Source organism: Sciurus carolinensis, chromosome 6 (genome assembly GCF_902686445.1).
Source record: "Sciurus carolinensis chromosome 6, mSciCar1.2, whole genome shotgun sequence".
Classification (NCBI taxonomy): Eukaryota; Metazoa; Chordata; class Mammalia; order Rodentia; family Sciuridae; genus Sciurus; species Sciurus carolinensis.
In genome coordinates this window covers 91,896,804-91,915,369 of record NC_062218.1, presented here as the reverse complement: position 1 = coordinate 91,915,369, position 18,566 = coordinate 91,896,804, and the positions used below count along the sequence as shown (strand labels likewise).

Below are 18,566 nucleotides of genomic sequence, written 5' to 3'. Positions count from 1 at the left end.
AATGGTATTCCTTCTACCATAATGAATCAGTAATAAACTTTCACTTAGCTCCCTCACTCCCATTCCATAGTTTAGCTCATGATGTAGAGCTCCCAAGTTATGATTTGAACCTCTTGTAACCAGGAGAATAAGCTATCATGGTTTAATTCCACTGGTTTTGGATTATTATCTTATATATGTCAACTTCTTAATCCTTGCTTAGGATCAGAATACAGAAGAAAGGGAACAGGAGTTATGATAATTGCTAAAATCTATTGAGCCATAACAGTGTACCATATACCGTTCAAAACATTTTGTATGTATACTTAACTCTGCAAAGTACGTACTGTAATTTTGTTTATATTATAGAAGGAACAAAATATAGAGGAATGAAATTATGTGTTAAAAATCACACAGATGTTAAGTGGTCCATCATGGATTAAAACTAGGCATTTGGATTATTTTTCTACCCAGAGATTATTATAGGGAATTAACTTACATGGTTACAAAGAATTGAGAAATTCCATGGTCTGGAGTTGGCCATCTGGAAACCCAAGAGAACCAATAATATAATGCCAACCCAAGTCCGAATCTAAAGGCAGAAGAAGACCAGTATCCCAGAAGGAAGATTATAAGGCAGTGACAGTGCACATTCTTCCTTACTTGAACTTTTTGTTGTATTCAGGCCTTCAATGGATGAATGAGACCCATCTCCATTGGGAAGAACAATCAGTCTTACTTAGTCTGATGATTCATTTGTTGATCTTATCCAGAAGCATTCTTACACACTTCAAAAAATGTTTAACTAAATATCTAGATAACCTGTAGCATGGTCAAGTTGACATATAAAATTAACTATAAGATGTATCAAAGTTAAGAGCCACTAATGTGAAAATGTGCACCACTCTCCCTGCTTAAGAAAAGATTTCAGAGTTGGGTGAGGTGATGTGTACTTGTAGTCCCAGCTACTTGGGAGGCTGAGACAGAGAGATTGCTTGAGCCCAGGAATTTAAGGTCAGCCTGGGCAACAGAGCAAGATCCTGTTTGAAAAAAAAAAAAAAAAATTCATAACACACATGAACTATATCAGAGAAAATAAAACTACTAGGATAATGTTATTGAAATCAATATATTAAAAACAATACAAATATACCTCTGTCTAAAAGCAAATAAAAGGAAGCAGAAATAGAAAGTATGATAGAATTTATGGAGAAAGAAATTTAAAAAAATTCATTCATTTGAGTATTCATTTTCTCCCCACTAAATGCCAGGGACTGTTCTAGATGCTAATGGAGTTTGAGTGGGACTGGGTGGTTGATCACCCTGGTTAGACTGTCATCTGTCCCATTGCCTGAACTGAGGAGTTTTGGGATTAGTGGGACTTTTGTCGCTAAGACTGAAACTGTCCAGAGCCAACCAGAATGGTTTGTTCCTCTAATGGAAGGGGATAGGATGAGTTATTCTGATAGGGGAAGACAGGCAAAAATCTAAAAAGTGAGCAAGTATGTAATGTAATGAAGTAGTAATAAGTGTTATAAAGAAAAAGCAGGGTAAGAGAGTAACTAGGGGCAGTTATTTGGTTTTATTTTAGCTAAGTGGTCAGTAAGAATCTTAGAAAGTGACAATGAAGCAGAGACAGAAATGAAGAAGTAAGAACCTGAGGCAAAGAAACATTGGCATGCTGGAGGAAGTTTTTTTTTTTTTTTTTTTTATTGTAAACAAATGGGATACATGTTGTTTCTCTGTATGTACATGGCGTAAAGGCATACCATTTGTGTAATCATAAATTTACATAGGTAATGTTGTTTGATTCATTCTGCCATTTTTTCCCTTCCACCCCTCCCCTCCCACCCTTCCAGGAAGGAAGGACTGGAGGAAGTTTTGATACTATTTTGACTGGAGTAAATGAGAAAAATGGAGGTCTGGAGGGGAGTAATAGAAGTTGAGGTCTGATTAGGGTCAAATTAGCAAAAGCGTGGGTGGGGCATGGCAAGGAATCTGAGTTATAAATGTACTAAGAAACAATCAAAAAGTTTTGAACACCAAAGAGCTATTAGTTAGATCCTGTAGCTGCTGTGTAAAGAATAAACAACAGAGGAACAAGAATGGAATCAAAGTTGTTAGGATCTTTCCAAATTTCAGGTATATGATACAAACAGTGGACTTAGATGGTAGTGGTGGCAGAGATGAGAAGTCACTAGATTTAGGATTTATTTCAAAGAACTGATAACTTTTTCTAGTTTACTGGATGGTATTTTGAATGATAAAAGGTTTTGAATTTCTACTTGAAAAGTGATGCTATCCATTGAACTGGGTAACCCTGGGGAAAAGCAGACTTGTTTGGAATATAAAAATGTCTCCTTTGGATATGTTAAATTGAGATGCCTATAGACATCCAAGGGGAGTGCACGGCAATTGAATGTAGAAGTTGGAAGTGGAATGCAGAGGTCAGTACTGGAGAATGGAATTTGAGACCCATTAATATATAGTTAGTATTTGGTGCCGTGAGATAAGATTAGATCAGCTAGGGAATGAAGTAAATCAGAAGACAATGGAAGTGAGCCAAGGACTGAGATGAGCAAAAGGGAGAGAGAGGGAGGTAAAGATAGAGGAGGTGACTGAGGTAGACAAAAACAGAGAGAAGAGGAGAGAGAGAGAGAGAGAGAGAGAGAGAGAGAGAGAGAGAGAGAGAGGAAGAAGCAGAAGTGACTGATATCAATATCTCTGTGAGATGTTTTCTATGAAGATACAGAAAACATGGGTGAGAGCTTTAAGGGAATGTGGGATAAGAGGATTTAAAAGAAAAGGCAAAGCAAATACCACAGCATGTTTGTTTTTTGACTGAATTGATCCATTGGTAAGAGAAATAGTAATGATGCAAGATGAAGCAGAGGAGAGGAGCATGTGACTCTTGAGTTTCACTGTAATATCACTTTCAATAATTTTCTTCTTGTCTCTTTCCTAGGTGACAGACCAGTCAGTGAAAGCATTTGCTGAGCACTGTCCTGAACTTCAGTATGTTGGCTTCATGGGTTGTTCAGTCACCTCTAAAGGAGTAATCCACTTAACCAAGGTAGGTGCCATGGCTTTATCTCCTTGGTGTTTCTGTGTATCCTTTTTTTTTTTTTTTTTTTTTTTTTTGTGGTACTGGGGATCGAACTCAGGGCCTTGTGCTTGCAAGGCAAGCACTCTACCAGCTGAGCTATCTCCCCAGCCCTCTGTGTATCCTTAAGGTAATGGGCCTCAGCTTTGCTGGTTTAGGGTTTTGTTTTTGTTTTTGTTTTTGTTTTATTCTTTTGAGGTGGAATCTCACTGTGCTACCCAGGCAGTGCATGGATTCAAGTGATTTTCATTCAGCCTCCCAAGTAGCTGAGACTATAGGTGTCTACCACTGCACTTGGCTCTCTAGCAATGTTAAATGTACTTGAATGAGGAATTGTGAGAACCTTATAGAAGCATATTAGTATTTGATAAAGTTAAAACCAGTTTTAAAAAACAGTGCCAAAACTTGTCTTTTCTGAAATGGAATATTCAAACAAAAAACTTCTGTTTTTACTTTTGATTGTTAATAATTTTGAAATATATGCATTAAATAAGCTGATATTTGTAACCAGAATCATTTAAGTGTTAATGCATTGTACTTGGAAGATATATTGAGTTCTTGTGGCTCACATATCACTAGGTCCTATTAGTATTTGGCTTTAAAAAGTGAATATAGCTAGTGTTCATGATTGAGCTGAGTATACAAGGTGAAGAGAGGTGAATATATGTCAAAAATTTATCTGATGACTCAGAGTTCACTTATATACCAAATATATGAGATCTAATATTTTATTGGTGACAAAAATGCATGTTCTTTTGTAATCTCTTACTGATGTCTTACCTCTACTGCTTTTCAGAGGCCTAAGATAATTAGGAGCAAATTCTTAACATTCATGTCATGGAAAAACTGGCTTTATAAAATTTACCTGTGTGTTCTACAAATTTTAATATTTATTCCATTGCTTGTAACTCTATCATTTATAGTACTTAGGAGAATAAGTCTTGCCTTTTCCACTTATAGCTAAGTAAAACTTTTCATTCAAATTAGAAAACTGCTGTGTTGGCAGTACAATGCTGAAACAAACCAAGTGATATCCCAGATCTCTCTGGGCTTGATCTCTTCTGCTCTTTTCAAGCTTATAGTTTAGCAGGTAATAATGTCTTTCTTTCCTTCCAGGTAAAAGAACAAATGTTTACAAGTTACTTAGGACTGTTGGTTGGGAGCAGAAACACAGTGAATAGGAGCCTGAAACACCATTGTCAGCTTGAGTTTAATTTTTAGTGCTGCCACTTATTAACTAAGGGGGCAAATTATTTTTTAGGGTATTAAATAAGACAGTATATAGAAGGTGCCTGACTAAGTATCAAGACCACAGAAAATCTGTGTAAACATTGATTTTAAAAAATCTAATCACTTTTCCAGTGTAATATATCGTAAAAGAGAGCCTGTGGTTGTACTGTATCATTTGAATGATCAGACTTAATTATATTTTAAGGATCAGAGGAGAGGATTGGACTGTTATTTTCAATTATTGCTCTATCAGAACATCTCAGTGTAACCAAGACCATATGTAACCATAATTTTTACTCATTTCCTATAACCTTGGCCTGAACATCTTGGTATATGAGCATTTTTCTAGTACCATCTAATGCTGTTTATAGTGTAGAATAGAAATGTGTTGGATGAACAGATTGTGCACAAGTGTTGTAATGACCATATGTGGGATTTTTATGATCACTCAAAATTGTACTCATTAAATACAAAACAAGACTTATTAGATCAGTAAGTGCTTCCCTGAGCATTTTGAGATGGTGAGAAATTATGGTACACTAGTTACTTAAAAGAATTATTCTCTGTGACAAAACAGCAGCGACAGCAAATGTCTGGGTTGGAAAGCTCAATTTGCTGAGAAGGTTCTTCTGAAGATTACAGGAAAGGGTTGCTAGTTTGGCCTGTCAGCAATCAGAATCTACTGGACTCACATTAAAACTAGTCCACAAAGTTCTGAAAAAATTTTTTCCTGAACAGTCTTTGCTTTGATGAGAAGACTTGTTTGTGGTTATTGCTTAGTTTCCTGGATTTACATAAAAAAGAGATGGCATTTTAAACATTCATAGGTTTTACAAAGCTATTTTTATTGTTTTCCCTCTTGCAAATCAAGGGGAAAACTCTGGTTTTAAAAAAACGAAAACTTTTGTTTTTAAATATTTGAATTCTCGTAGTGTTGTACCAATTACTAATGTATTCACACAATGTATGTAAATATATAAATTCCCCTAAAATTGCATTTCCCTTATTATTGTTGTAGTATGTAATTTTTAAGAAAATGATTAGATATATGTAAAATACTGCGAGTTGAGAGCTATTACCTTAAATATGTTTACTTTTTACATGATTTAGAAAGTCTACCTAACTCATGACTTAATCTCTGGTTTTCTAAGTTTGAAAATATAGGCAATGGCATAAAACGTCTGTGCCTTAATTTCCTATCTGTGAAACAATGGGCATGGATTATATGATTGATCTTTAGATGTAAAGTTTCATGTTTCCAAAAGAATCTATGAATATAAGAGTCATTGTGCTGGAAGGGACTGTGAGGGACTGTCATTGAGGTTAAGAAATGTCAAAAGTCTACTAAGCTAGGAAAGGAAACTGGGGATTTGTGACCTCTTAGATTGTTAAACCAAGGGCAAAAGACAGCAGATAAGGAATAGATGGAACAATATTAATATCCTACTACTGTGGTTCCTTGGATTTAATTTCACTTTGATATTTTCAACCTTCACTGGGCTCTTATTTACTTTGTAATATTTGTTAATGACACACCATTAGTATTAGGTATATTTTGTTAATGTCAAACAATATTGGAGTTGGAGGCCTCTTTCTAAACTGCTGTACTATTTAAATGAGAGTCTAGAAATAACCAAGACTGAATGAATGCAGATAGAGAAGATAAAGGCAGATTTACTGGACTGTTCAGAAACTTAGAGCTCCATATTTAAGATAAGAACTTTGGAGGTCTCCACTTAACAGTTAAGAGTATTAGTGACTTATTTGTAGCAGAATTTTTGTTTTTTCCAACACAGGTGTATTTTTTTTACTGCACTGTACTTATGAGTAAACATAGAATTTGTCTCTTGTTCTCTACTACTTTTTTCTTTCTTTCTCTTTTGGAGCTAGGAATCCAACCCAGGGCTTTATGTTCATGTATGTGAAGAAAGTGTTTTGCCACTGAGCTACATTCCAGCCCTCTGTTACTTTTTAATTTAAGTTCAGCAAAAGTAAACTTGAAGCTACCTCTGTGTCTAGACTGTGGTGTCTGAATTTCATTAGCCACTGAAGGAACTGGAAGAAACATGTCACAGTACCTACAACCAAATGAAATGATTCTCAAGAGCTTAAATTTGGATACTTTAGCATCAAGAAGGGAATGGTTGCAATGAATTAAAACAAATTCAATATGTAAAACTTATGAGTTTGTAATGATGTAAGCAAAATAAAACTGTACTGCTTCTTCCAGCTAATATGAAGCAATAGCGACCAAATTTACTCTCTTCCCTGAAACAACCAACAACAAATATATGAAAAGACAAATATATGAAACAATGGTTTTCAAGATATTGGATATCAGACAACAAAGGACAGGGAATTTTGAGATAACGGGAAACAAAAGGAGTCTTATGATCGTATCAGTTTACTGCATTGAAAGTGTTGCTAGATGGTAGCACAGGGAGGGGTAACCCAGCAATACTTACCAAACTATTTGATGTGACATGACAGAACAGAAACTCAGGGAGACCCTAGCTGTCAGATTTCAGATGACAGACTACTGGAATGGAAAGAATTGCATAGAAACGTCCAGGGATCTCTGGGGATACCACTTTGTATATCCAATTCAAAGTAACTCTTGAGTTAAAAAGAAATGGAAAGAAAATTAGAACTATAAATGTTTTAAATTTAATGTGATACTATGAAATTACTAGGTAGGTAACATTAATAGAACTAAATACCTATATAAGAGAAGACGAAAGATCTCAAATTGGTGCCCTCAGATTCCATTGTAAGAAAATTGAAAAAAAAGGAAATTGAAAGTGTAAGAAAGGAAAAATAAAGCCCAAGTGGAAATCAATGAAATGGAAAACAAAAATAAAAGAGGAAATTAATGAAACCTAATCAAAATGAAGCAAAAGCTGGTTCTTTGATAAATTAAGTAGAATTGATAATTTTCTCATTAGATTGATGGAAAAAAAAGATAAAATTGCCAATAGCATGACTCAGAGATGACATAACTTCAAATTCTACAGATGTTAAAAGAATAATCAACATCTTTATGTATGTACATTGAACAATTTGGATGAATCCAAAAATTCATTTGAAAGACACAGACTAGCAAAGATTCCTTAAGAAGACATAGAGAAGAGATCCAAAGTGGTAGAATAGAGGAAGTTGTGTTCCTGGCTACTCAGTGGAGTGAAAAAAAGAAAGCAGACAGGCAGTTTCTCCACAAGGTAGGTGAACAAAAAAAAAGGGCAGGGTTACTTTAGTGGAACCTAAAACTGGACATTCAAAGCAGATTGGGGACATAGGAGATTGGATATAATAAAATAAGGGGAAAAAAAAAAATCCCCAATGGCACAGCCACTGCCACAGCCAGGCCAGAAGCTCCAGCCAGTGAACTGAGTCGCCTCCAGGAGCATACCAGAGGGTTAAGGGAATTAAAGTAACCCACAATTTTGGGAGGCCTGAGGCATGTCTGGGTACTGACCCATTTAGAGACCAATTGCCCAGCAAACCTGAAGGACTCACTGAAGGATATCTGAATGTGGGAAAAGAAACCGCCATCTCTAGATGGCATGTGGAGGCCAAAGGAAGGAACCATTTTGCAGCTGGGGCACAGGGTCTGGTAACTGAGGAAACTGATTCCTGGCAAACCCAAGTTTGGCCCAAAATACAGGCCCAGTAACACACTGTGTGACATAGCGTGTGCTTAAGTGACCAGAAGAAAATCAGTCGTGGAGAGAGGTTTATACAGAGGTTATATACAACTGGTCGAGAAAACCCACCCAGCTCTACCCCTCCCCCTCCAATCTGACTGTTTGCAGGGAGAGACACATCTGTTCAGGAACTTGGAAGGGTAGGAGCTGGAGAAATTGTTTGGAGACTGAGCCTGAGACCAGGAAACTTGGGATCTGTAAGTAACATAGAGGACTAAGAACTGACTCCTCCACCACAGGGAAGCCCTGGGTAAAGTCCTCCAGTGTGGACCAGCAAGTAGTGGGCACTGTAGGTGCATTAAAATCTCCAGGCCAATTGGCATTCAGTGAACAGCCTGGAACCCGCCTAAGCCTAAATGCTACCTCCAAGAATTCTACCCATAGGATTACCCCTCTCACTCTACCAATATAGAAGGTGGAGCATCACACTCCAGAAGACCCCATCTAAAACTGCTGAGAAGAGAAGCTGAAAATATTATGAACTTCATCAGAAATAATTCTTTAACTTTTCATCAAGATTTTCGAAAAATTCTTTTTCACTGTTTAATTGTGACTTTAATGGTACATTGACATTTACATAGTTTTCTATTTTTTTTCTTCTTATCTCTAGCATTTTTGAACCAATTATTTTACCTGGATTAGTTTTTTGTGAACTAGGATGTTTGATTACTATATTTTAGTTTTGCTTTGTATTATTTTATTTTTAATATTTTATTTAAATTTTTGCTTTATATATATTTTTCTCCTACCTGTTTCCCTTGATTCTCTTTTCTTCTGCTAACAGCAAATCTCTGTTGTTCTCCTTTCACTCTTCCTTTAATCTCTTACTTCAATCTTTTCTCCTTTTCCCTCATAATCATCACATACTATATCACTTCTGTTCTCTCCCTGTCTACCATTTGAAAATGTAAACCCTTTTGCAGACTTACTGTTTTTATTATAAGCATAATTGATCATATCATTTGTTTATTGTGATAATTATCATTGTAGATGTTATAGTAGGAATTATTTGGTTTAATACTGTAAATTGTTTGCATTGGTTTTTGTTATTTGTCTCCCCTAAACAGTGAGATACTGGAGAGCTTCAGGGACACTATAAGTACACAGGGTAGAAACTCTGCTGCCTCAGATCCATACAGTTAGATGGGTAGACACACAAACGGCATGAAAAAGCAAGGGTACAAATTGCACCAAGCAAACTAAGATACTCTAATAACAGAATCCATCCATACCACAATGGAAGAAATGTCAGAGAAGGAGTTTAGAATATACATAAAGTGCTCTGCGAAGTAAACATGATAGAAGAGAGCAAATACAGGTAGCAAAAGATCACTTCCATAAAGAGATAGGGAATCTGGGGGAAAAAAAAAAACTCAGAAATCCTTGAAATGAAGGAAATAATAAACCAAATTAAAAGTTCAATAGAAAGCATCACCAACAGACTGGACCACTTGGAAGACAGAATCTCAGACAATAAAGACAAAATATATAATCTTGAAAATAGGGTTGACCACAGAGAGAAGATGTTAAGAAACCATGGACAGAATTTCCAAGAATTATAAGATAACACAAAAAGGTCAAATTTAGGATTTATTGGGATAGGTGAAGGCACGGAGATACAAACCAGAAGAATATACAATATTTTAAATGAAATAATATCAGAGAATTTCCTAAAGCTAAAGAATGAAATGGAAAACAAAATACAAGAAGTTTATAGGATCCCAAACGTGCAAAGTTACAACAGATCCACGTCAAGGCACATTATATGAAAATGGCTAGCATACAGAATAAAGATAAAATATTAAGGTCTGCGAGGGAAAAATATCACATTACATATAGGGGGAAACCAGTTTGGATCTCAACTGATTTTTTAACCCATGCCTTCAAAGGTAGGAGGTACTTGAATAACATATACCAAGCTCTGAAACAAAATGGGTGCCAACTAAGAATTCTATATCCAGCAAAATTAAGCTTCAGATTTGAAGATGAAATAAAAACCTTCCATGATAAACAAAAATTAAAAGAATTCACAAAGAGAAAGTCTGAACTTCAGAATATTGTCAACAAAATATTCCATGAAGGTAGAATGAAAAAAAAAAAGGTGAAATTCTGTAAAGGGAGGAAATACACTAAAGAAATAGTCAATCAAAGGAGAAACTAATTCAAATTTAAAACTAGAAATAAACCAAAAGGACTGGGAACACAAATCATATCTCAATAATAACTTTGAATGTTAATGGCCTAAACTCGTCAATCAAAAAAACCAGACTGGCAGATTGGATTAAAAAATAAGACCCAACACTATTCTGTCTCCAAGAGACTTCCCTCATAGGCAGAGACATTCACAGACTGAATGTGAAAGGATAGGAAAAAACATGACTGTCACATGGAATGTGTAAACAAGCAAGGGTTTGTATCCTCTAAAATAGACCAAGTTATGCAAGCTTTAAAATTGTAATTATACAATTGTAATATTACTTTAATACATTTTTAGCATCTGTAGGGCTGTTTTGATAGCTCCCTTTTCATTGATATTTTTCTTACTTTTTTCTTAATTAGACTTGTTAGATTTTTATCAAATTTTAGCTGTATTATTTCTTTTCTATTTCACATACTTCTGCTCCTACTTTTATTTTTTCCTTGTTACTACCTATTTTGAAAATAATTTGTTAATCTAGCTTATTTCTGATACAAATACTTTTTATAAGTGTGCAACTGAGTGCTATTTCATCTCAGAGATTCTGATATTTTAAGCTTTTATTATCACTTATTATCACTTTTCTTATCACTTTTCTTATGCTTTCTTCTTTGATCTGTGAGATATTTACAAGTGTGTCATTTAATTTTGAAGTAGCAGAGACATAGGGGTGGAGTTCTATATATCTTAAGGTGATTGATTTCTAATGTAATAAATCATTCAGGAAACACAGTTTTCATGATTTTGAACTTTTAAAATTTCTCAAAGCTTATTTCATGACAGAATATAGCCTACCCTTATTAATTTTCTACTTAATCATTTATGTGTATTATTCTTTATAAATAATAATAGGTCAAGGGAGCCGATAATGTTTTTAAACCTTCTATGTCATTACTCCTTCCAGCAAAGTGAGGGGGCTTAAAAACTCCAAATAAGATTGTGGATTTGTCTTTCTAGTTTTATTAACTTTTATTTCATAGATTTTGAAATTTCATTATTAGGTCCGTACACATTTAGGATTGTTATACTTTATTATGGTTATGAAATGTTTGCCTTTTTATCTCTGAAAATACTTTTTCTTGAAATTTATTTTATATTAGTTAGTAGCTATACTTCAGATTTCTCATGCTTATTTTTCCCTTCTTTTGCTTTTAATATATTGATGTATTCATATTTAAAGTGTGACATATGTATAGAACACATAGTTTTTGTTTGCTTTTTATACATGTTCAACATTTGTACCTTTTAATTACAATATCTAGATCATTTATATTTAAAGTAATTGTTGATATTGTTGAACAAAAAGAATACCTGACATGAAGGTCAGTGGAAAATTGGGGAAATGATAGGTTTGATGATTTAATATTTTGGAAAACGGGTTGAATAGTCCTGCTGTCAGGTTCAGAGAGAAGATTATTGGAATACTTTTGTTGTAGTTGTTCATTCTCTTATTTATCATATGGTACATAGCAACAGATTTTTATTTAAAACTTTTTATTTTGCAAATAAAAAATAATACATACAGATATATGGATCTATATGTGTGTGTATATATATATATATATATATATATTTATTGTACCATGGACAATCTCTTAGGTATCTCATTGTGGTTTTAATGTGAAATTTTCTAACAAATAATGCTGGATATTTTTTCATATGCTTATTTACCATTTGATTATCCTCTTCAGTGAAATAGTTTATATGTCCTGTTAATTTTTAATTGCATTTTTTGCTGATTGTTGAGTTTTCCAGTCTTTGTGTATTATGTAAACAAGAATGTGTATTGCAATAAGTAAATTAATTAATTTCTTAAAAAGGTACATACACACACACACACACACACACACACACACACACACACCTACAGAGAGAGAGAGAGAGAGAGAGAGAGAGAGAGAGAGAGAGAGAGAGAAAAGAAGACATAGGGAGCTGGGCATGGGGGTGTATACCTGTAGTCCCAGCTACTTAGAAGGTAGAGACAGGAGCATTGCCTTGAACCCAGAAGTTCAGTGCAGCCTGGGCAACATAACAAGACCATTGTCTCTTAAAGCTAAACCAAAACAAAAAAGAAAACATAGCTAACTAAATAACCCTATATCTCTTAAAGAAATGGCATCTATATCTAAAAACTTCTCACTAATTAAATTCTCCAAGCCCAGTTGGCTTCACTAGTGAATTTGACCAAATATTTAAGGAAGGAAAAATACCAAATCAACATAAGTCTCTAGAAGTGAGAATATCATTTTCCTATTAAGAAAACTTGGTAGGGCTGAGGATGTAGCTCACTTGGTTGAGTGCTTGCCTCACAAGCACAAGGCCCTGGGTTCAATCCCTAGCACCAAAAAAATAAAGTAAAATAAAATAAAATAAATAAATAAATAAATAAAACTTGGTAATGCTACAAGAGAAAAAATTGCATATCACCATATTTCATGAATATAGAGCAAAAATTCCAAACAAAATTTGGCAAATGATATATAGCAGTATTTAGAAAGAGAATATGCTATATGACTTAGTTGACTTAGTGAACTTTATCCTAAAAATGCTAAGTTGATTAGGCAATCAAAAATATACCAAGGTTACAAGATCAGCCCACAAAAATCAGTTGTGTCTGCACAGCAAAGAAAATAATCAGGAGTAAATAGATCACCTATGGAATGGGAGAAAATATTTCAAAACCATACATTTGATAAAGGTTAATATCCAAAATATATAAAAACTTCAAAAGTAAGAAAACTAATAACCTGATTTTAAAAATGAGCAAGGACCCGAATAGACATTTTTCAAAAAAGATACAGAAATGGCCAATAGGTATAATGCTCAGTGTCCCTAATCATCAGGGAAATGCAAATTAAAATTATAATGAGGAATCATTCACATCTGTCAGAATGACTGTTATTAAAATGATGAAAAATAAGAAGTGTTGGTGAGGATGTGGAGAAAAGGGAACTCTTTTTCACTATTGGTGGGATTGTAAATTAATACAGTCATTACAGAAAACAGTATGGAGTGTTCTCCATAAGCAAAACATAGCATTTCCATATAACCCTGCAGTCTTGCTACTGGGTCTCTACCCAAAGGAAGTGAAATCAATATGCTGTGGAGATGTCTGCACTGCCATGTTCATTACAACATTATTCATAATAGCAAAGATATGGAAACAACCTGTATGTCCATCAACAGATGAAGGTATAAAGATAAAATATGTACAGAGTGGAATACTATTCAGTCTTAAAAAGAAGGAACTTCTTTCATTTGTGATATCATGGATGAACCTAAAGAACATTATGTTAAATGAAATAAGCCATGCACAGGAAGACAGATACAATATGATTCCACTTATATGTGGAATTTAAAAGAGTTGAACTAATAGAAATAGAAGAATGGTGGGTATCAGAGGCTGGGGGTTGGGAAGATTGGAGAGATGCTGGTCAAAGGTTACAATATTTCAGTTAGGAGGAATAAATCCAAGTGATCTGTTGTATGTATTTTCAAACTTACCATGTATATAGATATTAAGTGTAAATATTAAGTGTATATGTAAGATAATGTATATGTTAATTAGTTTGATTTAGCCATTTCATAATGTATGCTATATCAAAACATCATGTACACTGTCAATATATTATTTTCATTTATTAATTAAAAATATTAAAGGAAAATTTTTAAAGAAATGTGAAATATCATTTATTTCTATATGCTAGCAATGAAAAATCTGCACATAAAATAAGAGAACAATTCCATTTACATTATCATCAAGAATAATAAAATGCTTAAAAGTAAGTTTAATCAGGTATGTTTAAGACTTTGAACAAAGACTTACAGAGTGAATATAATCACTATAAAAATCTCAGTGGCCTTTCTTTTTTTTAAAGTGGAAAAGCTACTCCTAATATTATTATTACATTGGAAGGGACACTAAAAGTCAAAGCAATTTCAAAAAAGATAATGTTGGAAGATTCACAATTTCAAAACTTACCACAGAACTACCTGAATCAAAACAGTGTGGTACTGACATAAATTTAGGTATAAAATAGTCTTGGAACAACTGGATATCCACATATGAAGAGTGAAGTTAAACTTCTACTCATATCATATATGTAAAATTAACTTTAAAAAAATCAGAACCTTAAATGTAAGAGGTAAAATTATAAAACTCAGAAAACATGGTGGCAAGTCTTCATGACCTGGAACTTTGTAATAGATTCTTAGTTTTGACCCCCAAAGCACGAACAAGACAAGAAAAAATAGATTGGACTTCATCATTAAACACTTCTGTGCAGTAAAGGATACTGAGAAGAAAGTGAAGAAACAACCTAAAGAATAGGAAAAAATTTTGCAAATCATATTATACCTGTTAAATGTCCAGATTATATGAGGAACTCTTATATTACAACAAAAAAAGAGAAATAACCCAATTAAAAAATGGGCAAAAGACTTGAACAGATATTTATCTAAAGAAGACATATCTGGCTGATAAACACATGAAAAACTGTTCAGCATCATTAGTCCTACACATAACTGGAAAATATGAATCCACTTCACACCTATTAGGATGGTTATGATCAAAGGATGGACAATAGTGAGTGTTGCCAAAGATGTGGAGAAATTGGAAATCTGAACATGGCTGGTAGAGATGTAAAATGGTACAACTGCTGTGGAAAACAGTTTGTTACTTCCTCAAAAAGTAATAGAATTGCCAGACAAACCTGCAATTCCAATCCTAAGTATAGTACCAAAATAATGAATAGGTTTCAAACAAAAACTTGGACACAAATGTTCATAACAGCCTTATTCACAATGGCTAAAATGTGGAAACAAGCTGAATGCCTGTCATCTGATGAATGAATAAGCAATATGGTATGCCCATACATAATACTGTTCAGCCACAAAAAAGAAAGTACTTCTCTCCAGGTGTGTATCATATGTCAAAATACACTCTACTGTTGTTGCTCCCTGTCAGGCAACAAGGTCCGATGTACCTCCGCAGGGCCAGCCTGAGGAGAATACAGGGCCGAGCAGGATGATGAGTGTCGGTGGCAAAGGAAACACACCAGAGCCGGGAGGTCTGTCAGTGCAGGAGGCATAGCAGGAATCTTGTTTATTGAGGAAATCACACAGCTTTTATGTAGGGTGGGGGCTAGGCGGGAACCAGTTAGCTTAAAGGTCAGCAAGGCATGGGGGGTTCACGCAGGTGTGAGTCCCATAGGACTATATGGCAAGCATGAGCTGATCACTTCACGGAACTGTTGTTAACCAATCCCTGACGGTGGTCCGATTTATCGTCAATAACTATTGAAACCGCCTTTGAGGCCTTGATCTTGCTCACCTGCCAGGGAGTAAGGAGTCAGCCTGAGACAGTTAATGTGTCATTAGTACCAACATACTGTCATGTATATCTAAAAAGAACAAATAAAAAATTTTAAAAATTTAAAACAGAAAGAAATCTTATACATACTACAACATGGATGAACCTTGAGCATATTATGTTAAGACAAAAAAAAAAAACTAGTTACAAAAGTCCATTTTTTCTATGATTTGGTTTATATGAAATGTCTAGAATAGGCACAGGTATAAAGTATCTCAATCCTATGTACATATATGATTACACAAATGGTATGAATCTACATCATGTACAACCATAGAAACAAAATGATGTACCCCATTTATGTACAATGAATCAAAATGCAGTCTGTAAAAAATTAAAAAGTAAATAAATAATTTTAAAAATTTCTGAAATTTGGTATTGATGATAGTTCTATTTGTCACTTCATATATTAAAAACCACTGAACTGTACATTTTAAAAGGGTGATTTTTATGTGAAGTTTTACCTCAATAGAAAAATGTTGTATAAGAACACAGAGGAGAAAACTTTCATAATCTTGAATTAGGCAAAGATTTCTTAGATAGTATGCCCAATTACAATGCAAATAAATAACTAATTAATAAATTAGGCATGCCTCTATGTTTAATTGTCCATTTGCATGAAAGAGTGGATTTAGAGTAGAGCAGCATTTTAAGTGATACCACAGGAAAAAAAAGCCACTGAATCCAGATTTGTCTAAGGAAATGAAAAAAAAAAACTTAGAAAAAAAATGGGGGAATTATGATAGAAAGGACTTAAGACAAAACAACTAAATGTAATACGAAGATTTTGCTTGGATCCTGATTGAAGCAAAGCAACGTTAAAAGTGTATCTTTGGGACTTTTGAGAAAGATTGAATATGAACTATTAAGATTGAATGATCTTCAGGGATCATTGTTAACTTTGTTACAGATGATAGTTGAATGTTTGTTATATTCTAAAAACTTCAACAGTAAGAGATACTCCTTGAGTATTTATTAGAGAAATGATACAATATTAGGTATTTGACTATAAGGGGATAAAAAGAGGAACATTTAAAAAGTGAATAGGTCAAGAAAGAAAACAAAAATGTTAAAATATTGATAATTGAGCTGGTTATAGAACCTGGGAGATCATTATACTATTCTCAGTACTTTTATTTTCATTTGAAAGTTTCCAATATAATTAAATAAATTTTAAAGGATCAAAAAGTTTATTAATGCTTATTAAAAGGTAGTGAAGAATTTTTGACAAAATTTATTATTATTATGTGCTATTTAAAAAAATTCATGTTTGTCATAAGTTAGAAGTAGATATGTATTTCCTTTTTAGGCTGTTGATGTATTTTAAATTGCAAGTGTTTATTAATACTGTTATTTTGCTGCTACATTTTATCTTATTGCTTCAGTTACTCAGTTTATAAATGTTAATTGAATTCTTGGCATATGTTGAGAATAGGTTTAGTTGAGTTTTGCTTATGTTAAGAAACAGATTTCTTAGGAAAATAATCAGCAGCTAAACAAAACACTCAAACTTCTGATATTTACTTGAACCATAATCACATTTAAAGAACTTATAAAAACATTTATTTTAAAAGTGCTTATGGTTGGAAATATGAAATGTTTTTAAAGGAAAACAAAATTGATTTTTTTCAGTCAATTTAACATAAGTAACTGAAAGAATGATCATTCATGCAGCTAACTCAATTTTCGTCTTCCTTTTCTTGTTTATTCAGAGACTAGAAATGAAAGATGAACTTTCTTGCCTTCTAAATTTTCAAACAACTGGTCAGTCAGAATATCTTATTCTAATGGAAGAACATACTATTTTACTACTTAAGGATGGGATTACTGTTTAGTCTTCGATTATCACTTCATTCGTGGTCAGTAAATTGTAGCTGCTTGAGTGATATTTTCAGACATGGAAAATACATTTTAAAGTTCATTCAGCTCTGAAATATTTCCTAATGAATATGACATATTTGATTTTTTTTCTTAGAATTTTGCAAAGATCTGAAAATTATTTCTTGCTGTTATCAAAGCTGCTGGTATGACAGCTGATTATATTACCTTGGGCAAATTACCTAATTTATCTGCCTTGGTTTCCTCACTTATAAAATGAGGATAGTAGTAAGATTTACCTTCCCCTGGAGTTTTATAAGGAAGAATGCTTGACATACATACATCTAAAGAGGAAGTGGAAATTTTAAAGAAATAAATGAATTGAAAAGAGTTTTAGTTACTATTCACTCCTATCTCTCATTAAAATGTAAAGTAAAACAATTTTTGTGAAAATAATCTTATTTAAAAATTTAATGACCTTGTTTCTACCTAAATGCCAATAGTGAATGTTAAAATTAATAACTATGTTTGCTTTCTCTTTGTTGTTCTTTTTCCTTTCCTTGCTGATCCCTTAAGTGTCATTTAATGATTTGTTTAAATTAACACACTGAAAATTACTGTGGCAGTACACTGAATCAGGGGAATGAGTATACCATTCTTATTATTTTCTTTGTCCAAATTAGTGATTTTGAGTTTTATTTTTCTACTAGTATAGACAATGTCTACAAAACTATAGTGATCTATCACATTTATTTTTTTCACTTTGTTAAGTTGATAATTCCTGCTCATTGAGGCTACTCTTCATGTTTTATAACTTTATTACCCACACTTTAGTTGTAATACAGATTTGTGCTACATTTTCATTTCAGCAAGAGCAATAACAAAATGTATCAATATGGCACTAGTAAAATAAATGAATTCATCTTTCAGACGACAGTTTGTGAAAATCGTAACAAATAAAATTAATAAATGAGGTTTTTTTGTGGCACCTATCCTTTGATAAAATGGTTGCTTCAGGCTTTAATAAAAATATCAAATGAGGAAAGTTGACAGTGTTTGTTGAAAAGGCCTTTCTTAGATCTTGACTTCATATTTTAAATATGTTTTATTTGCTTATATTATCTTCAGTTCACACCTTGAATTTTTATCACACACTTTTGTTTG

At 33.4% G+C, this 18,566-nt stretch overlaps 1 protein-coding gene across 1 annotated transcript in view; it reads left to right on the top strand.

Moving 5' to 3' along the window:
• Window positions 1-18,566, top strand: part of Fbxl17 (F-box and leucine rich repeat protein 17) — a 515,989-nt gene that overhangs the window by 145,244 nt on the left and 352,179 nt on the right. The window contains exon 5 of the mRNA XM_047555024.1: window positions 2,945-3,052. Within this exon, the coding sequence (XP_047410980.1) occupies window positions 2,945-3,052 (108 nt within the window). The remainder of the gene's footprint in view (window positions 1-2,944; window positions 3,053-18,566) is intronic.